Source organism: Pholis gunnellus, assembly GCF_910591455.1.
Source record: "Pholis gunnellus genome assembly, chromosome: 22".
Classification (NCBI taxonomy): Eukaryota; Metazoa; Chordata; class Actinopteri; order Perciformes; family Pholidae; genus Pholis; species Pholis gunnellus.
The window spans coordinates 8,782,656-8,804,663 of NC_136549.1; the positions used below are offsets into that span (position 1 = coordinate 8,782,656).

Below are 22,008 nucleotides of genomic sequence, written 5' to 3' on the forward strand. Positions count from 1 at the left end.
CTTGTATGATTAGCAAAGTAGAAAGTGGGAAAGGGATTAATATTACCATGACATCCTGCTTATGGTAGAGATACTGATAAATCCTCTGCCAGTCTTTTTTTTTTCTTCTTGTTCTCCCATCTTTGGTATTTAAGAGCGGGAAATGATCCATAGATCATGGCATGTAAATTATTTAGTACACAAGCATCTAAGTGCCTCAGCTTGCAGTTTTAATTACGCGTATTAGCGGCTAAAGGCTCTCGCCTGACTAATTCTATCCGCTCGCTCATCGCTGCTCCTCAGGAGTTGATGATGCGGAGGCAGGCAGCTCTGGCATTCACATGCACACACACACACACACACACACATGTATAAAACAGCCCCACAAACACACATACAAACACGCACACAAGCTGCTTCTCTACATTTGCGTAATGTGACAGGTCTATTATTACACAGTAAGCCCATGGGAGCACTCAATAAACACCTATTTCTCCCTGTAAATCCCCCTGCCTCCGCCATGCTGCTTACACGGCTCTCCCAAGGCACACAACACCCTCTCGTCTCTGCTCCTCTCTGTGGCAATATCCCCCCTCTGAAAGGCATTTATACACTGACATTTGGAATACAAATAAAGAAACGCGGACAAGGAGAGGCGGAGAGGATTACAGTGGCCTATGAATCTTGACAGTTGTTTCGCTCGCGCGCAAGCGTACATAATGCATCTACACATAGCCTGCACTCACAAACGCGGGCACAATGCAACTTAAAGTTTCCCCCATTGCTCAGAAGTGACTTTGTGCAACAACTTGTTTGTTCGTGGCTCAGGACAGGACAGGATTTTAAAGCGGCTTAGCGCCGTGTTTGGAGGAATTGCTCGAGATTAATGAGAAATCCCACAAAATAAACTGCAAAATGTGCAAAACTTAGCCGACTATCTCGCCACATCTGCTCCTAACATGTTCACCCCCGAGGCTCCCATTGTGACACAGCCACCACCTCTATATGTCATGGGGCACATATAAAACAGCTAGAACGACCCCCCCCTTTGACAGTGTGAAGGTACCCCGCGACCCCTCCTCCCCGTTAGTTAACATCCAGTTCAAAACCTACGACTGCTGCTTGTCCCCCTTTCACACAATCGTGCATGTGAATACCTTTTTACAAGACTAATAACATCGGCCCCATCTGTGCTCTGCTCTAACTATGAATGTTTAAATGTGTTATACTTAAAGGTTTTACGGTTTGTGTATGGATCGGGAGAGATGTTGCTTTAGCCCAGTTTTCTGTAATTCTGCTGCTTCCTGCCCAGGCCAGTCAGATTGGCTTGTGGGCGCTGGGCCATCCAATGGAAGTGTCACACTTTTAAAGGTCAGGTCCACGCGTTCTCACCACTGAGCGAATATCACCTCGATAGCAGAACTCATCTGCTTATTGGCTTTCATCCGGAACACACGCACGGATGCAGCGGAAAGGGCTGCGACGCTAGGCTCGGGTATAGGTTAGCTGGCTCCAGCGTGCGTGGCTAAAGGATGGTAGTTCACATTTACATTTATGAATATATCTTTCCACCCGCATCCCCTCTGGTTGGATCTGCAAAAAAAAAAAAGAGGGAGAAATTATCACTGCGAAGGTAAAAAAAGGGGGAAAATATTATGTTATTCATGAGGAAAACTTCTGTTGACTCTGAGAGAGAGAGAGAGAGAGAGAGAGAGAGAGAGAGAGAAAAAACGTCAGCACATTTTAAGTCAAACACCCTTGGTTACTGCTTTTGTAACCAGAAAACAAGATTTTTTTTTCTCTCTCACTCCCCATCTCCCTCCCCACCTCTCTCTCTCTCTTTTTTTTTTTTTCTCTCTCTCTGCGTTTACAACACCTACAGGACAAGATTGCTAAATTGCGAGGACAGAGCAGGTTCATCATTGTGATGCAAAAGAAGTTGGAAATGCAACCCCAAGGCGAGGTAGCTGAGTTTGGGGGGGGGGGGGGATCAAGAGAAAGTGAGAGGGAGGGAAGGATAAAGAAGAAAAAAAAAAAGTAGCTCAGACCTTTGATGTAGCAGCAACAAATTTACCTTGTGACAGAAGATACATGGGTGCAATAAACGAGTTATACCAGCCCTTACACATGCAATCAGATGATTCCGGCCAGGGTGTTAATTGGATCCTAACCGGCAGATCTGATACGCCTGGGCCCCGGTGGTGAGGGGGGGAAAGCCTTTCCAAGTGATGAACTATAATTCACTGAGCTGCTTGAAGCACTTGTAATTTACTGTGTGTCACTGATGAAGAGGCTGATCCAGTGGAGGCCATATTACCTGCAACATCAGAAGGAAGTGTCTCCCCCCCCCCCTCCCCCCTCCTCTCGCTCTCACTTGTGCTCTCTCTCTCTCTCTCTCTCTCTCTCACTTTCTTTCTATTCCAGCACTCGCCTCTCTCTCTGCACTTTCTCTTTTTAATTCTCTCCCCCTCTATCTTGTCGCTCCCATTTACTCTTGAAATATGTGCACCTGCAGGGAGGAATCAGTCGGGAGTGAATTGTGCCAGTTTAATGATAAAGGTGTAACAATTTGCACTGATAATGACACAAACAATGTGCGCGAGCAATGTCACACATCTACAACGTTGTACACCACATTTCGAGGGGGCTTAATCAATGACTATCTGCATGTAGAGATAAATCAATATGGAAATTGCGCTAAGCCTGTCCCAATCTCCTCAGGCTTTTTATCAGAGGCTTTTGCATGATGGGTCTTTATGTTATGATAAATTGCACTTCCCATGCACTGCTGCCAAACTGCTATGGAAATTGATTTCGGAAAAAACATTCTGTAATCTACTTAGCTTCGGTCCTGACAATCTGGAGTATCGATCTCCCGAAAGCTGAAGACACAACATGCGTTTGAGCGGCTCCGATGTGATTTCACTTCGTAAACACGCGAGTACTTCTTGCGGACCGCACACTTGAACTTCACAGCGTAGGCCCCCCAGCGAGGCTAGCTGCCCTCTAGCTTCGGTGGTCCTCGAGCGGAGGAGTCCCAGCTATCAATAATCGCGTGGCCATATTTGTCAGTAATTGGCTCTTAAATGAGCAGTGTCAGCTGAAAGGGAGTTGAGAGGTCAGAAGTCCACAAGCTATGAGGGGGGTCTGAGTTAGGGCCCCCCCTGGGAAGCTCAGGAGATTGAGATGAAATAGGGGCGGGTCACTCCCCCTTTTTTCTCTCCATTTCTTTCTCGCCCTTCCTGTGTGTGAAATGAAGCCAGTGGTTTAATTAGCAGTGATTCTCCCTGCCAAGGATCCACAGTAATTACCGACTAGGACCCTTCCATTTCTCATTGCAGTTATCTTTAGCAGTGTCTGTAAAGCAGCTCAGTCCCCTGTCCAGTGCCGTACAGGAGCAACCTCTGTCGTCGATAACCGCCCCGCGTTCGTTGCCCCCGCGATGTTTATGGCCGACATCTAATCACCACTACCCCCCCCCCCCCCCCCCTCAACCTGCTTATTACTGCTAAGTGAATTGTACAGAAGGAAATCAAATAAAAGGAATTCCTCTCTGCTGGACTTTAATTGTTTAAGTTTGAACTCTGGAACACCACTTATCTCCTGCTTTAGGTAATTTGACTCATAAAAACTCATTGCTGCAAAGATAAAGTGCCACACAGTGGAGTGGGTGTAATTGCTGGAAGTGTATTTGTCCATGAGTCCAGATAGCAAGAGGCAGAGAGCTGTGTTAGCCAGCCCAGTGGAGGTGTGGCGTTTCCTATTTAATGACCGAATGCCCAGTTAGATCAAACATAACGAGAGACTTGGGTGCCCGGCTTTGCCTGGAAGAGATACCGGAGCTCTCCGCGGAAGAGCTTGACCTTTTTTTGCGAGACATTGGACAGGCTGGTTACAGCCTGCGGGTGTGACAAGAGTGGCGTAATGATCGGCTTGTTCTGGTGAGGGCCCCACCAGTGTTTTCACATCAGGAGCCAATTTAAAGGTCCTTTGTTGTGCTCCGCAACTTTGAAGGCAAACCACACGGCTGCAAAGTTTATGTCAATACAGCTCATCGTTCTCTTTATGACAAGGCACATAAACAAAAGAGGGGTTAGAATGGTGTACACAGTTTAAAAAATGTGTTTTTTTACAAATGTTAGCAAAGCAGGGGTTACATTCAAATGACTTCATTTGGCGATTGTAATTTGAAGACTACCCTTTCCATCCAATTGATCTCCGTTAAAAACAGGAGATGCACCTTCTCTGTTATTAAGTTCCCCAGTGGGCACATCAGCTGCAGCTAATTTGAAACGATTTAATAAATCCCATCAATATTTTTTTTTTGTGCGCTAGATCTGGAAATATATCATTACAGTGCAACAGAGGCACGGAACCAATTGGGTATCATGGTTCCTCTTCTGTGAGCGAGAGTCTTCTCACGGCGCCTGGATGTTTACGCCACTGCCATCGTCGAAGTAAATGCTCATTAATTTTATCCCGCCGTGGCAAAATCATTTCTCGGAGAGGCAATTCAGCCGCCTGTTCCTTTCAATTCACCGCTCACGTCAATCAAGCCCCTCGTGCAGTATCCTGCAAAATGGAGGTGTTATATTCCTGCAATTATCATGTCATATACTCGAAAATGTAAATGAACGTGTGTGTAAAATTAAATTTATGGGTTGTCAGTGAAGAATAAGAACCAGGAGAGCAATTACTTATCTGCTTTCATCTTGGAGCCTCCGATACGTCAAGCAGAAAAGCATGCAGTTAAACGCTGGAATTAGCATTGTGCTGCACTTCACAATGGACGTGGGCCAGTGCCTTTTCTCCCCTCTCTTTCTTCCTCGTGCCTTTTCTCCCTTTTTCCTTCCCCTCTTTTTTGTTTGGAGCACTGGTGAAATGAAGATGATTATCACCTATAATGTCTCTGAAAAGCTAATGAAAGTGTAAAGGGAACTTCCCAGTTTTCATAGCCAGGTTGTTGTTTTTTTCCCCCGGCTGTTCTTTGTTGAAGTCTTGTTTGGTTTCACTCTTCACTCTTACATTATTCATTTGCTGGTATCTGACTATGAAAGCTTATATTTCACAACTTACACAATGAGGAAACGGTGTGAAGTACAATTTAATTTAATTCCACTTTATATATGCGCGTGCATACGTCGGTGTTAAATCCTACATGTCTAAGCCTGCATCCCTTTTGTGAACCAAAACATCTTTGTGCTAGCATCCAATTAATAGTCTTAATGAGTGCATCACTCATGTTGTTTCTCAGCTGCACTCGTCCCATTGTCACGGCATCCAACACAAAACCAGGAGTGACTGCGGGGGTAATTACTTACCTAGCAAATGTACCTTTAAGGGTTAATAACATTGAAGGTGTAAGCAGAGCATTTGCATAATTACACATGGACTGTTTAATTTGCAACTTTTTGACGGCTTTTGTTCACCACTTCGCGTATTGTGAATGCATTTCCTTCTGGCACTCTTGCATAGAGGAGTCCAGAGAAGAAAAGAGATGTACCACAACATCCTCCTCCTCCTCCTCCTCCTCCTCCTCCTCTCCCACCTTAGATGGAGTCCCTTCTCTCTAAGACCCTAATGAACAATGGAGGCAGGATTTGTTTGAATATGAATATGAATGTGCAGCGGGGCCGGCTGGAAGTTGACCTTCAGCTGTGATTTTCAGTTCATCAGGATTAGTCAAGGCGGGCGATCAGGAGCCACTAATGCATAATGACTTCTAAAATGAAAAATGTGTAGTGACCATGCAAATGTCTCGGCTAATCAAAGAGGGGGGAAAACCTGGGGTGGGGAGTGGGCGTTGAGGAGAGGAGAGCTAAACAAGGACGTGTCAAGGCCTGACAGAGAGAGGGAGCGAGGGAGGGAGAGAGAGAGGGAGGGGAGGAGAGACATGCATGGAAAGTAATCAAGGCAGCTTGATTAGCTGGCGATGAGGACAGGGATGTCTTATTGGCCCCTTGACACACCATATAGGCTAGCTACTGTCATGGCAGCTCCATGCCAAACACTGTCGCAATTAACGTCAGCGAAGGTGTGACGACGTGTTGATATTTTAATTGTGTTATAAAGCTTGTCTTTCACCAATCTTTCTTGACAGGATGCAACATTCAGCTCTGAAAAGAAAAAATGTTACATTAGTACACTGTTGTGCCAGAAGCTGATTGAATTACATTTCAAAGGTCATATAGGGAAGAAAGAGGCGATTCGAGCCACTTCAATCACGCCAGCGGAGTGTTCGTACGTAAGGGGGAATCAACTGGTGAACCATCGCTCACTTGGGTTGATTTTATTTTCCACAAAGCACCACCCGAAAAGTCAACAACATTTTGACGCGGTATTTTCCATTCCCCCACAAAAGTTGTTCAATTTTTAAGCAGCTGCGAGGAGCTGAAACTCCATAATGGGACCGTTAGCCCACACTCCCCTGTTAGAATGTGTGCACACTGCACGCAATCAAAGCGCGGAGAGAAAACGCATCCTTCCTCTATTGATCCGCTGCCTCTGAAGTCGCTTGCGCTGCCGCCTTAGAAGAATTTGGCGGAAACACAGGATATGCATCTTTTGTTTTGTTTTTGGCAAAGTTCTTCTGCTGCCGTTTGGCGGCTCGTATTTTAATGATTACCTCCCGAAAAACGACATACATTTTTTTAAAATGGCATGTCGGCAGAGAGCAAGACACAACTGTGCTTTTGGCTGCTTTTGTGAGACTATAAAACTGAAAAAAACGTCACTGCAGTAGGCGTCGAGTAAACTGCCCTCTATAGACACAGAAGTGTCCATGTCTCTTTCCTTTTTTTGAAACAGATCTCCCTCCCCTCCGACATAAATCTATGTTCAGGGTGAAGCCACGACCCACCTCGTCATGTGGCTGACGTGTCCACTTCATCAGTGTAGTTTTAATCAACTTTATAGTTGTGCACTCACGCTGTTTCACCATAGCAGCACTGATAGGCGTGCTAAAGTGGGGGAGTTCAAGGGTCCTGCTAATTAAGGTCTACGTCTATTTAAATCCTCTACTTTTCCCAGCGGGGCGGAGGCAGAGTAAAAATAATACGAGCAACACAAAGGCACAGCACCCATCTGTCCTTCAGCATCTCCTCAAGGCTGCCAAGCGTCACGGCCATGGGAGGCCTGCTCTCCCTACCTCTCAGTCACCAATTACTACACTCCCAGTAGGTCCACGCCAGTAGGCCTGACGCACCTCTCTAATGCTCTATTTTTCTATATATCTATTTCCCGCCTATGTTTTCGTTGTTTACCCTTCTCCCTCTGGTTTTTCACACACTTTACGTCCCATGCGTCTCCTGTCCATCACCCCACTTTCCGCCTAACGTTCTCTCTCTTTTCCCGCCCCTCGTGCCCTCCTCCCCGTCCAGGTTCCAGTGTCAGTGGCCATGATGAGTCCCCAGGTGATCACGCCGCAACAGATGCAGCAGATCCTCCAGCAGCAGGTGCTCTCCCCCCAGCAGCTCCAGGCTCTGCTCCAACAGCAGCAGGCTGTAATGCTGCAGCAGGTACAGACAACACTCACGCTCACGCTTGCATGCATGCACCCCGGTAGACAAACATTTTTTTTTTGGCACAAACACATGCAGACACACGCGCACGCCTGGATGCGAGCCGTGCCCCCCATCGCATCTACACACATGTCCTTGCAAAGTGGCACACACACATTAACTTCCGCTGACCTGGAGAGACACACACGCAGAACGACTTACACACATCCAAATCTAGACCTGCAATTACGCGCTGCTTCGTTTAATCCTTAAAACATTGTCATCGGGCGTTGTTTTTGTCCGACGTGTGTGCAAACGGCCACATAAACACACCATAGCCCCTCCGCACCCCTGAGTCACTCCGTTGCTCCGCTGCATCGCAGCCACCAGTCGCTCGTGCCGACTCATAACGGCCCTGTGTCCTTGACACGCTTTACCAAGAGGAATCTGGAATTGACGTACTTGTCCACGTCACCCCTAATTAATTGTCTCTCGTGTGTCGCCGGTTCAATTCCCTGACAAGCATCCATCAGGGAGTGAGAGAGTAGGGCACAGTTGGGTTGAACACTCGGAGCTGAGTGATGGGTGACAGATGATGTAATATTTGGAGTCAGCTTGAGAAAGCACACACTTGGCACAGTCTGGTGTCAGAGTTGGAATGCATTTGTCAGTCGTTGATTTGATTAAGGGAAAGAGAATTGTTTAATTAAGAGTGTCAGTCATTCTGATTATTCCTCTTCATTAAGAGCACCCAGACTCTAGATTTGGTTTCAGTGCAATACATTTTTCCACAGCAGCCCAGGGCACTTACAATGTTCAGTTTGCCTGTTTTTTCACGTGGTCAGTCGTAACATAGCAGTTAAGCATCCATAATCCTAAATCACAGGCTCACGACCTGTCCTCAGTCGGCATGAGAATGAAGTTCTATCATTGATTTATGTTGATTAAGTGACTACAGCAAGAGTTTCAAAACAGGCTCAAAGGGCTTACTATTATTGTCTATAAAATCATATGGGTATTTATATGGCAGTTAGCAGAGAACCGGACCATGTGTTCCATTGGCCTGTTTCATGAACGTCTCTTTTCAGGCCAAAAAGCCATCTTGAAGATTATATGAAATAAAACTGAAATCACTGTGTAAATAGCCGTCGTAGTGTGTGTGTTAAAGGTATCAGTTCAATGTAGCGGACCTGTTCCTGAGAGGGTTCATTCTGTTCATTTCAGCTACTCCAAAGGAAGCCAGTGCACTCTGGCAGCCAAATGCGTAGTTAATATGATGAATTGTTGCCCCCGACAGAACTGTGGGACTATTAAAAGTCCATATGGAGAGGACTGTGAAAGACAGCAAGGATACAAATGCCAAAAGCAGTAGAAAATGTTATTTATAATGCGAAACAGTATATGCATAACCAACATGTGAAGTCCAGCTGGAGCTGAAGAAGCGCAGGCTTAGGAGTAAATGTCTACTTAATTATTAGGCATCTACATTGAGTTTTATTTTATTTTTGCATGTAAATCAATTTCAATTGAATACAGCAGCATTGTTTAGGGTTACACTGCATTTGAGGCAGTTTAGAGATGTGTACTTAGACAAATATGGATTTACCCATTCTCTTACTCTTAACTCTTTCTCTTCTGTCTCTCGTGTGTGTGTGTGTGTGTGTGTGTGTGTGTGTGTGTGTGTGTGTGTGTACAGCAACACCTGCAGGAGTTTTATAAGAAACAACAGGAGCAGCTTCATCTGCAGCTTCTCCAGCAGCAGCACCCTGGCAAGCAGGCTAAAGAGGTATGTGCACCACATGCGCACTTATTGTCACCTATGATCTTTCTACACAACCGATGATTGAAAATGAGCACAAAACCCTCGGAAATTTGATTATTCTCTCCAGATGACGAATTCCTTGGTTTTTATTTGAACAAAATCACTCGCTCGCTCGCTGATTTATATAATATACATATAAAGGAGACCAGAGACAAAGGGTCCTCGGTCTAAACTCGTTCGTGAAGTGTTCCTGCAAACGTACAAACACGCTAAAGTCACAGCGTACGGCGCCCATAAATCACATTGACAGGCAGCCGGTCGTCACGACAGACGCGGCTCCGTCTCGTTCTCTTTGGGCTATCAGAGAAGAAGAGACGAGCAAGACAGCCTTAGCCGCATTTCGCATAGTCGCGTTTGAGCGTCAACACGGCACTGAACCCTGAGAGGCAGTCCAGGGCCACAATCAGGCAATACTGTACGTGTGGAAGCAGTTAAATTGATCAGAAAAAAAGGTAGCACACAACACACACTCGGCCTTTCGTTTTTTTTTTTTTATCTCTCTCTCTGTGTGTTGCACCTCTCCTTGTCTCCTCATTATGCTGCCCCTACAGGAAGCTGCAACTGACCTCCCGGCGGCTTTGTTTCTGTTTGGATTTGTGAATAGAGTTTTTCAGGGGCCCCCGCCATCAAATATGGAATAGAAATTGCTCCCTTATTTCTCTTGAGGCAGGGCAAGTGGGGGGGCGGGGGGGGTTGACACACTGCCTTCCTCCATCACTCCATTATGCAGCCTGTTTTCCAGTGAGCGCATCACAAGTTTTACTCCCCGCCCCCCCCCGGTGCTTTTGAACGTCCACCATGATACTGACATACAGAAAGACGTAAGCATACCATGCTGTGTGCACATACACATGTATATGGAGAGGAGAGGAGCGCAAATACTGACAAACTCACAAAATCACAGCCAAAATGTGACCTTTGTGCATCCTCTCTTTTGACATCACAGGCGAGAAGGACTGGAACGTGTTCCATCAAATCTAATAGTGTGCACTTATAGCCAATTACTACCTGAGTTTTCAGATTCAAAGCTTTTTGTTTCCCCCCCTAAAGATTCACTGCCTCTCTGACTTGTTTAGCTGCGGTCACTGAGTCTGATGCTTTTCGTTTTGTTGTTGTTTTTGTTTTTGCACGGGGCTTACGCAATTGGCTGTCTGGCCCAGCGATAAACAACTCTGTGAGGCAGCGAGGAGAGCTTGAACGGGGGAGGAAGTGTGTGTGTGTGTGTGTGTGTGTGTGGGGGGGGGGGGGGGGGTTGGGCGATGTGTGTGCATGCGTGTGTGTTTGCACTTGTGTCTGTGCATTCACACGCATGTGATGCTGTAAATCTCTCATTCTGCCAGCTCCCTCTGGCCACATAAGCTGTAACAGACCATCAGTGAAGGCGAGACAATTAACTATCATGGGTGTTGGAGGGGGGTTGTGGGATGGGGGATTATACCAGAGGCTTAGTATCATACACAATCACAAGCCACATACACTGATGGGCTTGAGAGCTGGTACATCAGTCTGTTTGTGTGCGTGTGTGTGTGTGTGTGTGTGTGTGTGTGTGTGCTCACAGACATGGGCACACAAAGAGAGGAGAAGGCAACAACACCGTGGTACAGCGCAACAAACTGGAGGGAAGACTAAGTGAGCACAAACAGAGAGGGAGAGCGTGCGGAGAGACAGAAGTGAAGGCAGAGAGGTATAGCTAAGGTCACGGCAGAGGCGAGTGAGCGCAGACTCTCTCCACGCACAGCGCAAACACCGCTCCGTCTTCTCTCTCCTCTCCCACTAGTCAGTTGTTAATTTGTCTGTAATTTTCCCCTCCCTCCTCCTCTTCTCTTCGCTCCTCTCTTGCTCCTCTCCTCCTCCTCCTCCTCCTCCTCCTCCTCCTCCTCCTCCTCCTCCTCCTCCTCCTCCTCCTCCTCCTCTCTATAGCAACAGCAGCAGCAGCAGCAGCTGGCCGCCCAGCAGCTCGTCTTCCAGCAGCAGCTCCTGCAGATGCAGCAGCTCCAGCAGCAGCAGCACCTGCTCAACATGCAGCGGCAGGGCCTGCTGTCGCTGCCCGGGCCCGCTCCCGGCCAAGCCGCCCTTCCCGGACAAACCCTGCCCCAGCCAGGTAAGAGGAAGAGGAGGACCGGAAGGGAGGGAGGGAGGGAGGGCCGTGGGAGAGAGAAGAGGCAGTGGGGAGGAAGAGGGAGGAGGGAAAGTAGTCGTGTTGTAGTCTGGAGCATGTGACTTGCAACAGTGGTGGTCACATGCTTCCTGTGTTTAGCCTGCAGGTGTAAGTTTCTGCTTCTTTTCACGTCATCGTCCCTTCCTCCTGTCAGATTTCCATCTTGCGTCTCCCCGTCTGTCCCGTTCCTCTTCTGTCTTTCCATCATTCCTGTTTTTGTTTTTTCTCATTGGTATGCACCTGAGTCCCCCCTGCGTTATCTCTAAGTATGTCTGTATGTCTGCTTGCCCCTCATTGGTATGCTCTTCTACCATCCACTTTGTCCCTAACTCTCCACATGATCGTTTTGTTTAGTCTTCCATTCTTCCTATCTCTCTCTCTCTCTCTCTCTCTCTCTCTTCTTGTCTGATTGTGGCTTTCTTTGTCTACTTCTGTTCCTCTCTCAGCTCTGCTCTGCCTATGTTTGTGTTTGTTGTTTTTCCCATCTCTGTTTCTATTCCCCCGCTCCCCAGCCCCCTCCTTCCTTTCCCCGGTTGTTGTTGTTGTTGTTGTTGTTGTTGTTGTTTACTGCCTTCACTGAGAGCCAGGGAGAGGAGAAATAATAAAAGGACAGAGAGAGAGAGAGAGAGAGAGAGAGAGAGAGAGAGAGAGGGGAGAGCAGGCTCCATTTTCTTCTGCTGAGCCAAGTAAACACCTATGTTTGTTGTTTACCGGCAAAATGGCGCTGAGAGAAAACAACAGGCGGAGGGGTGTTAGAAGGAAATCAAAGTAAGTGAATATTGCCTGATTAGTTCCCAAGCTGAAAACAAGCGGTTGGGCAAAGCTGGTTTATCTCAGATAAACACGCGCACACACTCATTGCAATCGAGGTTTTGTAGTTCTTCCTCGTTGAAAAACACACACACACATCTTTGACACTGAGGACTACGTGAGTGATCGGTCAACAGGTTTAAATCATGACTTACAGGGGGCAGAGAAGAAGAAGAACACACTCGGGTTCATTGAGCAGTGCAGTGTGAGTTCAAATGCAGGTCTGCAGTGAAGCAGCGTCGGATGATAGTCTCACTGAGGGCAAGGCCGTGAGCCAAGCAGCTTTATGCAACTTTTATGGCTGTTGGATAAAGTTTGCAGAGTTTAGGCTTTAGCTTTTGTCTCTTTAGTTGAGCAGCCGTATTGATACAAAACTGTATACATTTGATTTGAATTATCTCTTTTCTCAACCCCTTTTTCCTCTCCTCTCCTCCTGCTCTCCTCTCTGTCCTTCCCTGTCTTGTCTCCTGTCCCCGTCTCAATCCTTCTAGCTGGCCTGAGCCCAGCAGAGCTCCAGCAGTTGTGGAAGGATGTGACCGGCGGCGGCGGCGGCGGCGGCGGCGGCGGTCACGCCATGGAGGACAACGGCATCAAACACAGCAACAGTGGCTCTGGCAGCGGCGGGGGTGGCGGCGGCTTAGACCTCTCCACCAACAACTCCTCCTCAACTACCTCCTCCTCCAATCCCGCCAAAGCATCGCCGCCCATATCTCACCATTCCATTGCCAACGGACAGTCCCCCGCCCTCAACCACAGAAGAGAGAGGGAACGGGAACGGGAAAGGGAGCGAGAGAGGTAAAGCATTTGAAATATCACCCCCAACACCTCACCCCCACCCCCACCTTTTCGATGCAGCACCAAGGAACGAAAGCAGAGAAGATGAAAAGTTTGCAGCGGCTTGTTTGCTACCCGTCACACAAGCTTGTTTTTCTTTCTCCTGTGCCATGATTCAACGCAGGAACACATCAGAACGCCGCACTCCCATCCAGAGTATTTGTCTTCGTTTAAAACAACAGCATTGTCGCAACGGGGGGAAACACGATGTTTTGTTTGTTTGTTCAATAGTTTATTAGTGTCTTGGTAATATTAAAAAGGTAACAGCCTTGTTCTCCCAGGGGAGCACGTGTGCCATTGAACGCACTTAGCTTGCACACAGATATCAAACGCGGGGAGAGGAAGCCATGCAGGCAGGCAGGCAGGCGCTCTTACAACAAGCCTCTCTGGCAGGCAAGACAAGGTAACCTCCTTGTACATTAAGTATTTAGTGCTTTCTCTCTTTCTTTTTTTTTTCTTCTCTCTTTTGAAAATTACCTTCTTTGCTTGCTTGTCATGTAAACAGAATACGTGATGCCTTGAGTGGCGTTTCCAGGATGTTTATCCTTGTGATGGCGTCTTTTATAAATGCACCCAGCACCAAAACACTGACTGTTCACATATCTGCCTATCTGGCCCATGCATTATTCAAAGGCTTTTCTTGGGCGATATTATAATAAGGACTTAGGGTAGCAGTGTGCGTGTGTTCCTGTGTGGATGCTGGGTAGAGACTCACACTGGAGGTGGAAGTGCTGTGTAATTGGTTTAAAGTAGATGCTATCTCTCCAGCACCACTAAAAGGAGGCTTGAAAAAGATACCTTTAGTAGGACGACAGAGGGAAAGACAGAGGTAGGGAGGGGATGAGAAGAGAGGGAAGAAGGGAGAAGAAGAGAGAGAAAAAAAAAAGACGTTTTATCTGCCTCTGTCCCGAGGGGTGTGTGGTGTCTCATAATGATCGAACAAGGAGTATTGTCAGGAGCACTGCTTACTAACATGCCACGGATCGATGTGGGGAAAGCCCCTCTGTAAAACATAGTGTGAGCTCTGCCAGCACTAACACACACACACACACACACATATTCTTGGGCCACACAAAGGCACGCAGGCACATAGTGGTGGACCACACGCATACATGCACAGGCCTAACCAACAAGCAGACAAACGCACACAAACTGCGCGCAGCGCAACACACTCTCGTTCCCATTTTCACACAGACAGACGCACACACCAGTGCCAAGCCTAAAGGTTAAACTGTCATCTTTAATAGGATGTGCTGTCTAGGCAGGGTCGTAACTTATTTGGGTGCCATTTGAAAAACGCCGGAGCACCCCTGCCCCCACTGTCCTCAAAGAACATAAGTTACACAGAGTATTAATCTCCTGATGAAAATTATATGGCTTGTCTGGATTTTTAATGTTTACTTGAAAGCGTCCGCCCCTCCTCCTCCTCCTCCTCCTCCTCCCCGTAATGGCTTTACAAGATGGGATGGTGGCTGTGGTGGAGACGGAGCTGCAGATCCTTCTAGATTCCCATCGGGGATGTTAGCTCACACACTAGCCTACGCTGCCTCTCAGTTAATGGAGTAGCCTATAGTGGTCTTTTTGACTGATTGGAGATGACACACTGTATTATTTCTCACATCCGAGTGTTCAAAGGTGTCCCATTTTAATCGGCCAATATATTTGTATGTTTCTCTTTCACTCTGGCCGAACTGACCTGTTTGACCCCTTTCTTGTTGATTGTCACCTGACGTGCACAGAACTCCTCAAGCCTTTGCAGATGCTGTCATGGACTCGATGCTACCCTCTCCTCCTCACTCCCCTGAACCTGCCTCCCTCTTCTTCTCCTTCTTTTTTGCTTTCCTGTCGGCTCATTTCTTGTTTTCTCTCTTGTCTTTTGCTTCAGTTCACTACATGAAGAAAGTGGAGGGACCCACCCCCTGTACGGTCACGGTGTGTGTAAGTGGCCCGGCTGCGAGAACATCTGCGAGGACTTCGGACAGTTTTTGAAGTAAGAGCGTACTGCAGTGACATTTCTTTGGTGTCTGTACATGAAGCTAGTATCTATTTTATTGTGGAACACACATAAGTTACCTCCCCCCCCACCTCCACACCACACCACACCACACCACCTTTCTGTGGCTACAGAGTGGCCTGACAAAGAAAGCATCACCGCCTTTCAAAGAGCGCATTTTGACCTTCCAGACAGCCGGTTGACAGGGTTCAGCTCGAGCAGTGCAGGATGCACCCCAACTCTGATCCATAACAAATCTCCTTCCTGGCGTGGAAGGGCCTGATAGGTTTGTGAAAAAGCGTCAAAAGCTAATGGCAACTCGCACGGCCGCACACTTACCTCCACAACAAAGGCCCCCATTCACTGTTGTCATGGTGCAGGCGCCAGAGCGAATTAACTCTTCATGCTCCATCAACAATTTAGTTAATTAGCTCATTTGTAATTGGCCGGCTTTGTTGCCAGGATGTTAGTGGGGGGACATCAAAGGAAGAAGGTGTTTGCAGCACTGCCGATTACAGGTTATCACATTGCCACTCACCAAGAACCTCTCTCTCTCTCTCTCTCCCTCCCTCTCTCTCTCTCTCTCACTCTTACACACTATCACTCTTTCCCTGGCTCCCTGCTCCCACACAGAGAAGAAAAGAAAGGGAAAGCTTTAATTTGAATATTCTAATTAGATTTGTAATTAACTGTGAAATAACGATCTGGCGAGTGTTTTTCACGGGCTGTAAATGTCCATGTGAATTCGCATAAACTATTGAAATCAGGACATTGTTCGGGCGTATTTTCCAAATTATGCATTTCTCTACAGTAGTGACTGTAATAAGTTGCAGAAAGCTAAAAAAAAGAAATGTACTGATACAATAAAACTAGTCCACCCATGGGGGAGCCGCTGCAGGATTTAGGTCAGGCTTTCACTAATTCTACAGCAGCTTCTAAATTATAGCTAAAAGGTGTATCTGTGAAACGACGTGACTCTAATAAAAAACTAGTGTTTACCAGTATTTTGAAAGACGCAGCCAGACATGACGCTAAGCTGCATTTTCACACTCTATCAACACATACAGCACACTCAAAGGAACAATAACAGTGATGGATTTAAATGAATCAGAGGTGAATATATATACAGTATATCCCCAACTATTGCCTGACAAGTGTGTTTGCTTATCCCCTTTGGAAAATCTGTCACAAGTCAATGCCAAAATCCGTTTTCTTCAGGGAACGCAGCACATCCAGCTAGTATAATTTTAGAAGCCATGCTTATGAAAAGCCAGTTGGCTGTGTGCACGGCATCGTCCAACCTGGACCACACGTCCACAAGTCCAGGTAGAAGACTTTGCCTTGCAGCTTGGGAACAAACGTGAGTGTGTGAGGAGGCAAGCCTGTGTCAGATTAGCAGGTTTTCTGATTTCTTGTCCTATCACCTCAGTACACTTACTTAAAGAAGACATCCGGCTGTCCCTCCGCACCGTGCGCTCTGTTCACGCGCGAAACAGAACCTAAGTCTGTGTGCGCTGAGGATACTGCGTCTAGGTAGCTTAGCATGGTTGTTTAGGCGAGGGGCTGAGACGCACTGTATAAAGCGATGTGCCTGTGAATCCGGTAAGCTGGTAAGCCAGTGCAAAAAGGATGCACGGTTGTAAAGGCAAACTGAGCGAGCGAGAGATGCAGACAGAGAGAAAACGGGTAGATTTCAAACTTTAAAGCGAGAGAGCACAGGTTGGCAGACGGTTTTGTAAGAACGCTTGCCAGAACATTGGCTGCTACAAAACAGAACAGTGTCTTGGTTCAGCTCCCCCAACCCCCCCCCCCCCCCACACACACACACACACACCTACACACACACATCCCTGCAAGTCAGAGGCTGGCTCTATACTGTAACCCAGCCAGCACATGAAAACAGGCACCAACAAAGAAGGCAGACTCGTCATCAGAACAAAGATGGCTGCTCAGTGGCGTGCCTTGGAGCAGTGATTGTCGGTGTCAGAGGGAGTCCTTTTATGTTTCCGGAGATGCCAGTCGGCTACACACACACACACACTCACACACACACGCAGGCAGAGTTTAAACGGGGTTACATAAAGCGGGTGTCAGATTTAGATGACAGTTTAGATGTTGGTAGTTGTGTGTGCGGGGAGGGAGGGGAGGGGAGGGAGGGGAGGGGGGTGCCCAAGTCAAGCTGGCGTCTCGTAGCTCGCTGTAGGAGCTCAGCTCAGCGGCGGTGACACGTTTAGTCATCCGTTGTTTTGTTGCATGAGGAAACTTGTCAGGATCAGCATTTAATAGCTCTTCAGTGTGCTTTTAAGTGTTCTCACCTGGAAAAGGTAGCCGCGAGGTGGCTGGCACCCTGAATTAGCTCTCTGAAGTTCAAAATGAAATAATATTGCTTGGGAATGTTTCTTGAGTGGTGGGTGTTGGGGGTTTTGTGTGTGTGTGTGTGTGTGTATTTGCGTTAGAAACAGAAGAAATACAGAGGGTGAAACATGAATACTATTAGTGCATGTGCTGGAGCTATTTGTGCGCCTTTATGGGAGACACAGAAAATAGAGAATGCAATTAATGCTTGAACATTAAGCCACTTCATCTGCACCATTTTACATATCTGTATAAAGCCATGCCTGTACAAAACCTTCTACTTACTTACTGCAGCTTATGTAACGACTACTACACGTATTGATATAAATCACTCCTGTTTTCAAGCTTCTCTAAGCTTAAAAAACCCAAAACTTGTTGATCACATCCAGATTGTTGTTTTTCTTCTTCAACACATACATGTCGTGTCCCCCCTCTTTTTTTTTGGCCTTTCACCTTGGATATCAATATCCTCCCACCTCAATAAAATACAATCTTATCCAGACATAAACAGATAATTGCTCCCACACACACACACGCTTAACTCTTCCACTCTCTGTCACCCATCTGCCCTCCTTATTACTGGCAGGAATGCCGGCTCCATGTTAAAATGGCAAGCTCGGCCGCTAACGCGAACCACGGTGTCTGTAACCCACTGCTAATTAAACCCACAAGGCTGTAGCCAAGTGTATCCGTCTCAATGTAATGTACACACACACACACACTGTGGAGGCAGGCAGGCAGGCCCCTGGCCCCTGGATAGCTGAGCTCCCCTCTACCCCTCCACATGTCTGCTGCACTGTGACAAGACCTTTAAAACGGAGGGCATTACTTATGCACCACCACCATGGGGAGTGTGTGTGTGTGTGTGTGTGTTCATGTGTGTGTGTGGGTGTATATGCTCTTGTTTATGCATGCCAGTAGGTGTGCAATGTGTGTGTAGTTACATATGAGTGTGTATGCATTAGTTTGAATTTGGTATTGGTGTGTGTTTGTGTGTCACGTGCACTGTAGACAGTTTGGGGGCCTAACTTGCTGTTCTCTACTGGGCCTATAGCCCCTGATGATACACACAGACAATTAGAAAAAGTGTATCATCAATATGTGCTGGCTTGAGTAGATTTATTATTGGGCCCTGAGTGGACGTTGATGGCCTATACATATTCATATGCACAGCTGTGGGGGAAAACCTTTGAGATGTTTTGTTCCCTTCTCTTAAGCGAGGAGAGAAACTGCAGCATCCAATAAAAAAAAAGGAAAAAGAAATCGTTATCAACGTCTGTGTCTCACCTCTCCCCCCCCCCACACACACTCTCTATTTATCACTCTCTTTGTCTCTTTATTTGCTCTGAGTTCTCTACCTTTGCTACATCCCTCAGTCTCCATCTCCATCCCTTTCTTCCCTGTTCACACATGGTCTCTTCATCACACGAGTAATTCCCTCTTCAAGGCAGAAATCGATGTTCCTCTAAACTGTCAACATAAACAGGAGCCAGCCAGGCCTGACAGTGAGCCCTCGACCTCTAGGTTTAACAGATTACACCTGGATGCTACAGTTAGTTATGAGTCACTTTGACTCTTTTGTTTTTCTATTTCCTCATGCAACTTTTGTTTGTTTTCACCTACAAATTATTTAGATGTGATAATAATTACAGGACCAGCAACCAAAAGGCAGCGAGGATCAGAGCCACAGTGTACTGACATTGTTCGTATAAGTGGAGCAAAAAAATCATACAAGAGTGATGGGTTGGAGGGAGATAAAATAACACAAAGTTTCAGTAAATAAGGCATCCTTTCATTAATGTTTTCTGTCTGCCCACCCCCCCCCCCCTCCCTCTCTTTTTTGTCTTTGTGCGGCATTATTAATGCACAGTAGGACACACCGCCATTTGAATATTTCATAAATGCATGTAGTAATCCGGCTGTAATCGCCTTGCTAACTGGCCAGCGGTGGAAGGTGTGTGTGTGTGTGTGTGTGTGTGTGTGTGGAAGTAAATAACTAGCTGGAGCACCGTCGAGAGGCCTTATCGCGATCACACGCAAACACACACACACACGTTGACAAAATGTGAGAAAAACAAGCAGCTTGTCGATGAGAGGCAAACTTAATAAAGATCCCCCCCCCCCCCCTCTCCCTTTTTTTTTTGTAATGAGGTATCTTCAGGGACAGCGAGCAGACCGCTCTGTGCTTTTGAAGCAGCTGTAATTCATGACACACGCCATACATCAAGTGCATAAGATAGCATTATGGGCAGTGAAATGAAAAGGGTATTTGCAACATTAGTTCCCTCATCCTGCGAGGGACGTGATTAAATGATTAATGTAATGCTCCCTTTTTGCATGCGCATTCTGAAACAGCAATTAGGCACAGGGCTGGAGAAATCCACCAGTTCGTCCCTCCCCTCTCTGCCGCTATCTCTCATCCATCCCACTCCCCAGCCCCTCCTTTCTTTTCTTTTTTTTTTTTAATGCTACCTCATTCTTGATTTATAATGAAAAAAAAAAATTCCGAGCATTCGACCTGAAACGGTGACAAAAGTATAAGCGGGGATGAGATGGAATGCTTTTAAATGTGTGCAGTGTAATTGAAAGGTACAGCGCGATTGTGATTACAAATGTTCTATTCAGCTTTTGATTGGCAGGCCAAGAGAATCCGGCTCAATGAGTTCTTGTTTTGCACATTGCAGATAAACAAGAAGTGAGGGGTGTGGAAGAGAATCGAGGAGTATGTGGTGCGAGTGTGTGTTTCTGTATCAGTGTGTGTGTGTGTGTGTGCCAATCAGTGTTTGCGCAAGTTCGTGATAATGTAAGCGAGTGTGTGTGTGTGTGTTCTTAGATAAAGCGAACGCCAGGGAGAGAGAGAGATTTTGTACTCCCTCTAATGCACTGGAGGCAGCGCTGTAAATGATCATTGAAGGGTCTGCAAGCTAACCTATAATTACTGGAGATAAAGTGGCAGCTCTGGCATTTCATAAGCATGCCTCCTCAAAGCTTGCTTTGTGAGTTTGTCACCAATGATCATTTAGATAGAGGCTCATTACCCAGCATCACAACACTTTAGAAACCCCTTTTCGCCCCATATTTGCGCGCTCGCTTGTGTGTGCATATGTGTGCTTTACCGGGGAATAAAGGTCTATCTTAATGGCGAGGCTCTTTTGTTTCCTACAGACGAAATCCAATCAAGACAAAAAAAAAAAAAGAAAAACCCTCATTGACTGTTATGGCTGTCTGGCTGCCTTTTTCCCTTTTAATGAGGCGAACACACCAGATACGTTTAATATGTCTGCTGCTGGATAATGCACCTTCAGTGGGAAGAGCTGCTTTTGTGTGTCAAATGTTGCCGGCGTTAAATTGTGTGTATTGTTTTCGGTAAACGAAGGAGACAAAGTCGTTCTGCTGGGCAAGCATCTTTTATTCTCTGCGGAAAGCGGCGCTCAGGGTGGCGCTGAAGTTAGCCATTCTCAACTGGCACGGGCCCATTGTCATGTAAAACATGGCACCACACACACCGTCATGTTGCTTCTAATTACCTCATTTCAGAGTGGAACAATGGTTCCTAACAGTAGCCTATAGATAATTGTCCCAGTATAGAAATATTATCATTAAAACAAAACAGTGGTGAAGTTGATACTGTAATTATCATCCTCCGCCATTTGGATCATGGTGAAAATGAATGGAGTTTGCTGTCTTCTGCTAGCTTTGACATGTTTGATAGATTTTAATTTTCTTTCTTTCTCTCTCTTTCTCTGTGTCTGTCCCTCTCTCCACCTCCAGGCATTTAAACAGTGAACACGCCCTCGATGATCGGAGCACGGCCCAGTGTAGAGTCCAAATGCAAGTCGTACAGCAGCTGGAAATACAAGTAAGTTTCCTGTCGAGTAACACAGAGCGAAAACACACCTCAGTGCAGATTTGGAACAAAGCTATATGTATCGTCACATGTTTGCCATTGTCCCGTTCTACTATACAGTGAACTCATTTCTCATTTAAGTCACATATCATCCAGTCAAAACAAATGTTTCGAAAGTTATGCGAGTGAGAGAAAGGCCATACTGTGGTCTGCTTAATACTTCCCGACAAGCAGGACCTGCTGAATTCAACAAAGCCACTAAACAAAGGAATCCTCAGGCCTTACAACCAAAGCCATTATGGCTGTTTTAATTGAATTAAGCGTGTGCTTTATTTTCTCTGCTTTCTTTTTTTTTCTCTTTCCAATTAATAGCGAGGCGCATCTCTCCCGGTCTGCTGTGTTAATTAACTGCACTTTGCACCTGAAGAAAGCTCAAAAGGAGGGAACTATTTTCAGTAGGTGGAGCGTGACCTTATTAAGAAGTCATGCTGGCTAGATAATGAGAGCGCTGATTGAGCGACATTATTACTCAGCACCGCCGACAACCGCTCCCCTTCCTTTAGAAACAAATAGACACGTATGTTTTTAAACTCGGCTCAAACAAAGTGCCAGCTGGAAAATATTCAGTCTGCCAGTTGAAACCGGGCCATCGTGCTGTGCACGGTAGCGTATTTTGGGTCAGATATAAAGTTGTTATCATTAAAATGAGTT

General features: G+C 46.5%; 1 protein-coding gene across 1 annotated transcript in view; it reads left to right on the forward strand.

The window, feature by feature from the left end:
- Window positions 1-22,008, forward strand: part of foxp2 (forkhead box P2) — a 90,098-nt gene that overhangs the window by 52,799 nt on the left and 15,291 nt on the right. Inside the window, exons 5-10 of the mRNA XM_079184058.1 lie at window positions 7,359-7,496; window positions 9,175-9,264; window positions 11,224-11,401; window positions 12,760-13,063; window positions 14,988-15,092; window positions 21,222-21,309. Coding sequence (XP_079040184.1) covers window positions 7,359-7,496; window positions 9,175-9,264; window positions 11,224-11,401; window positions 12,760-13,063; window positions 14,988-15,092; window positions 21,222-21,309 — 903 coding nt within the window. The remainder of the gene's footprint in view (window positions 1-7,358; window positions 7,497-9,174; window positions 9,265-11,223; window positions 11,402-12,759; window positions 13,064-14,987; window positions 15,093-21,221; window positions 21,310-22,008) is intronic.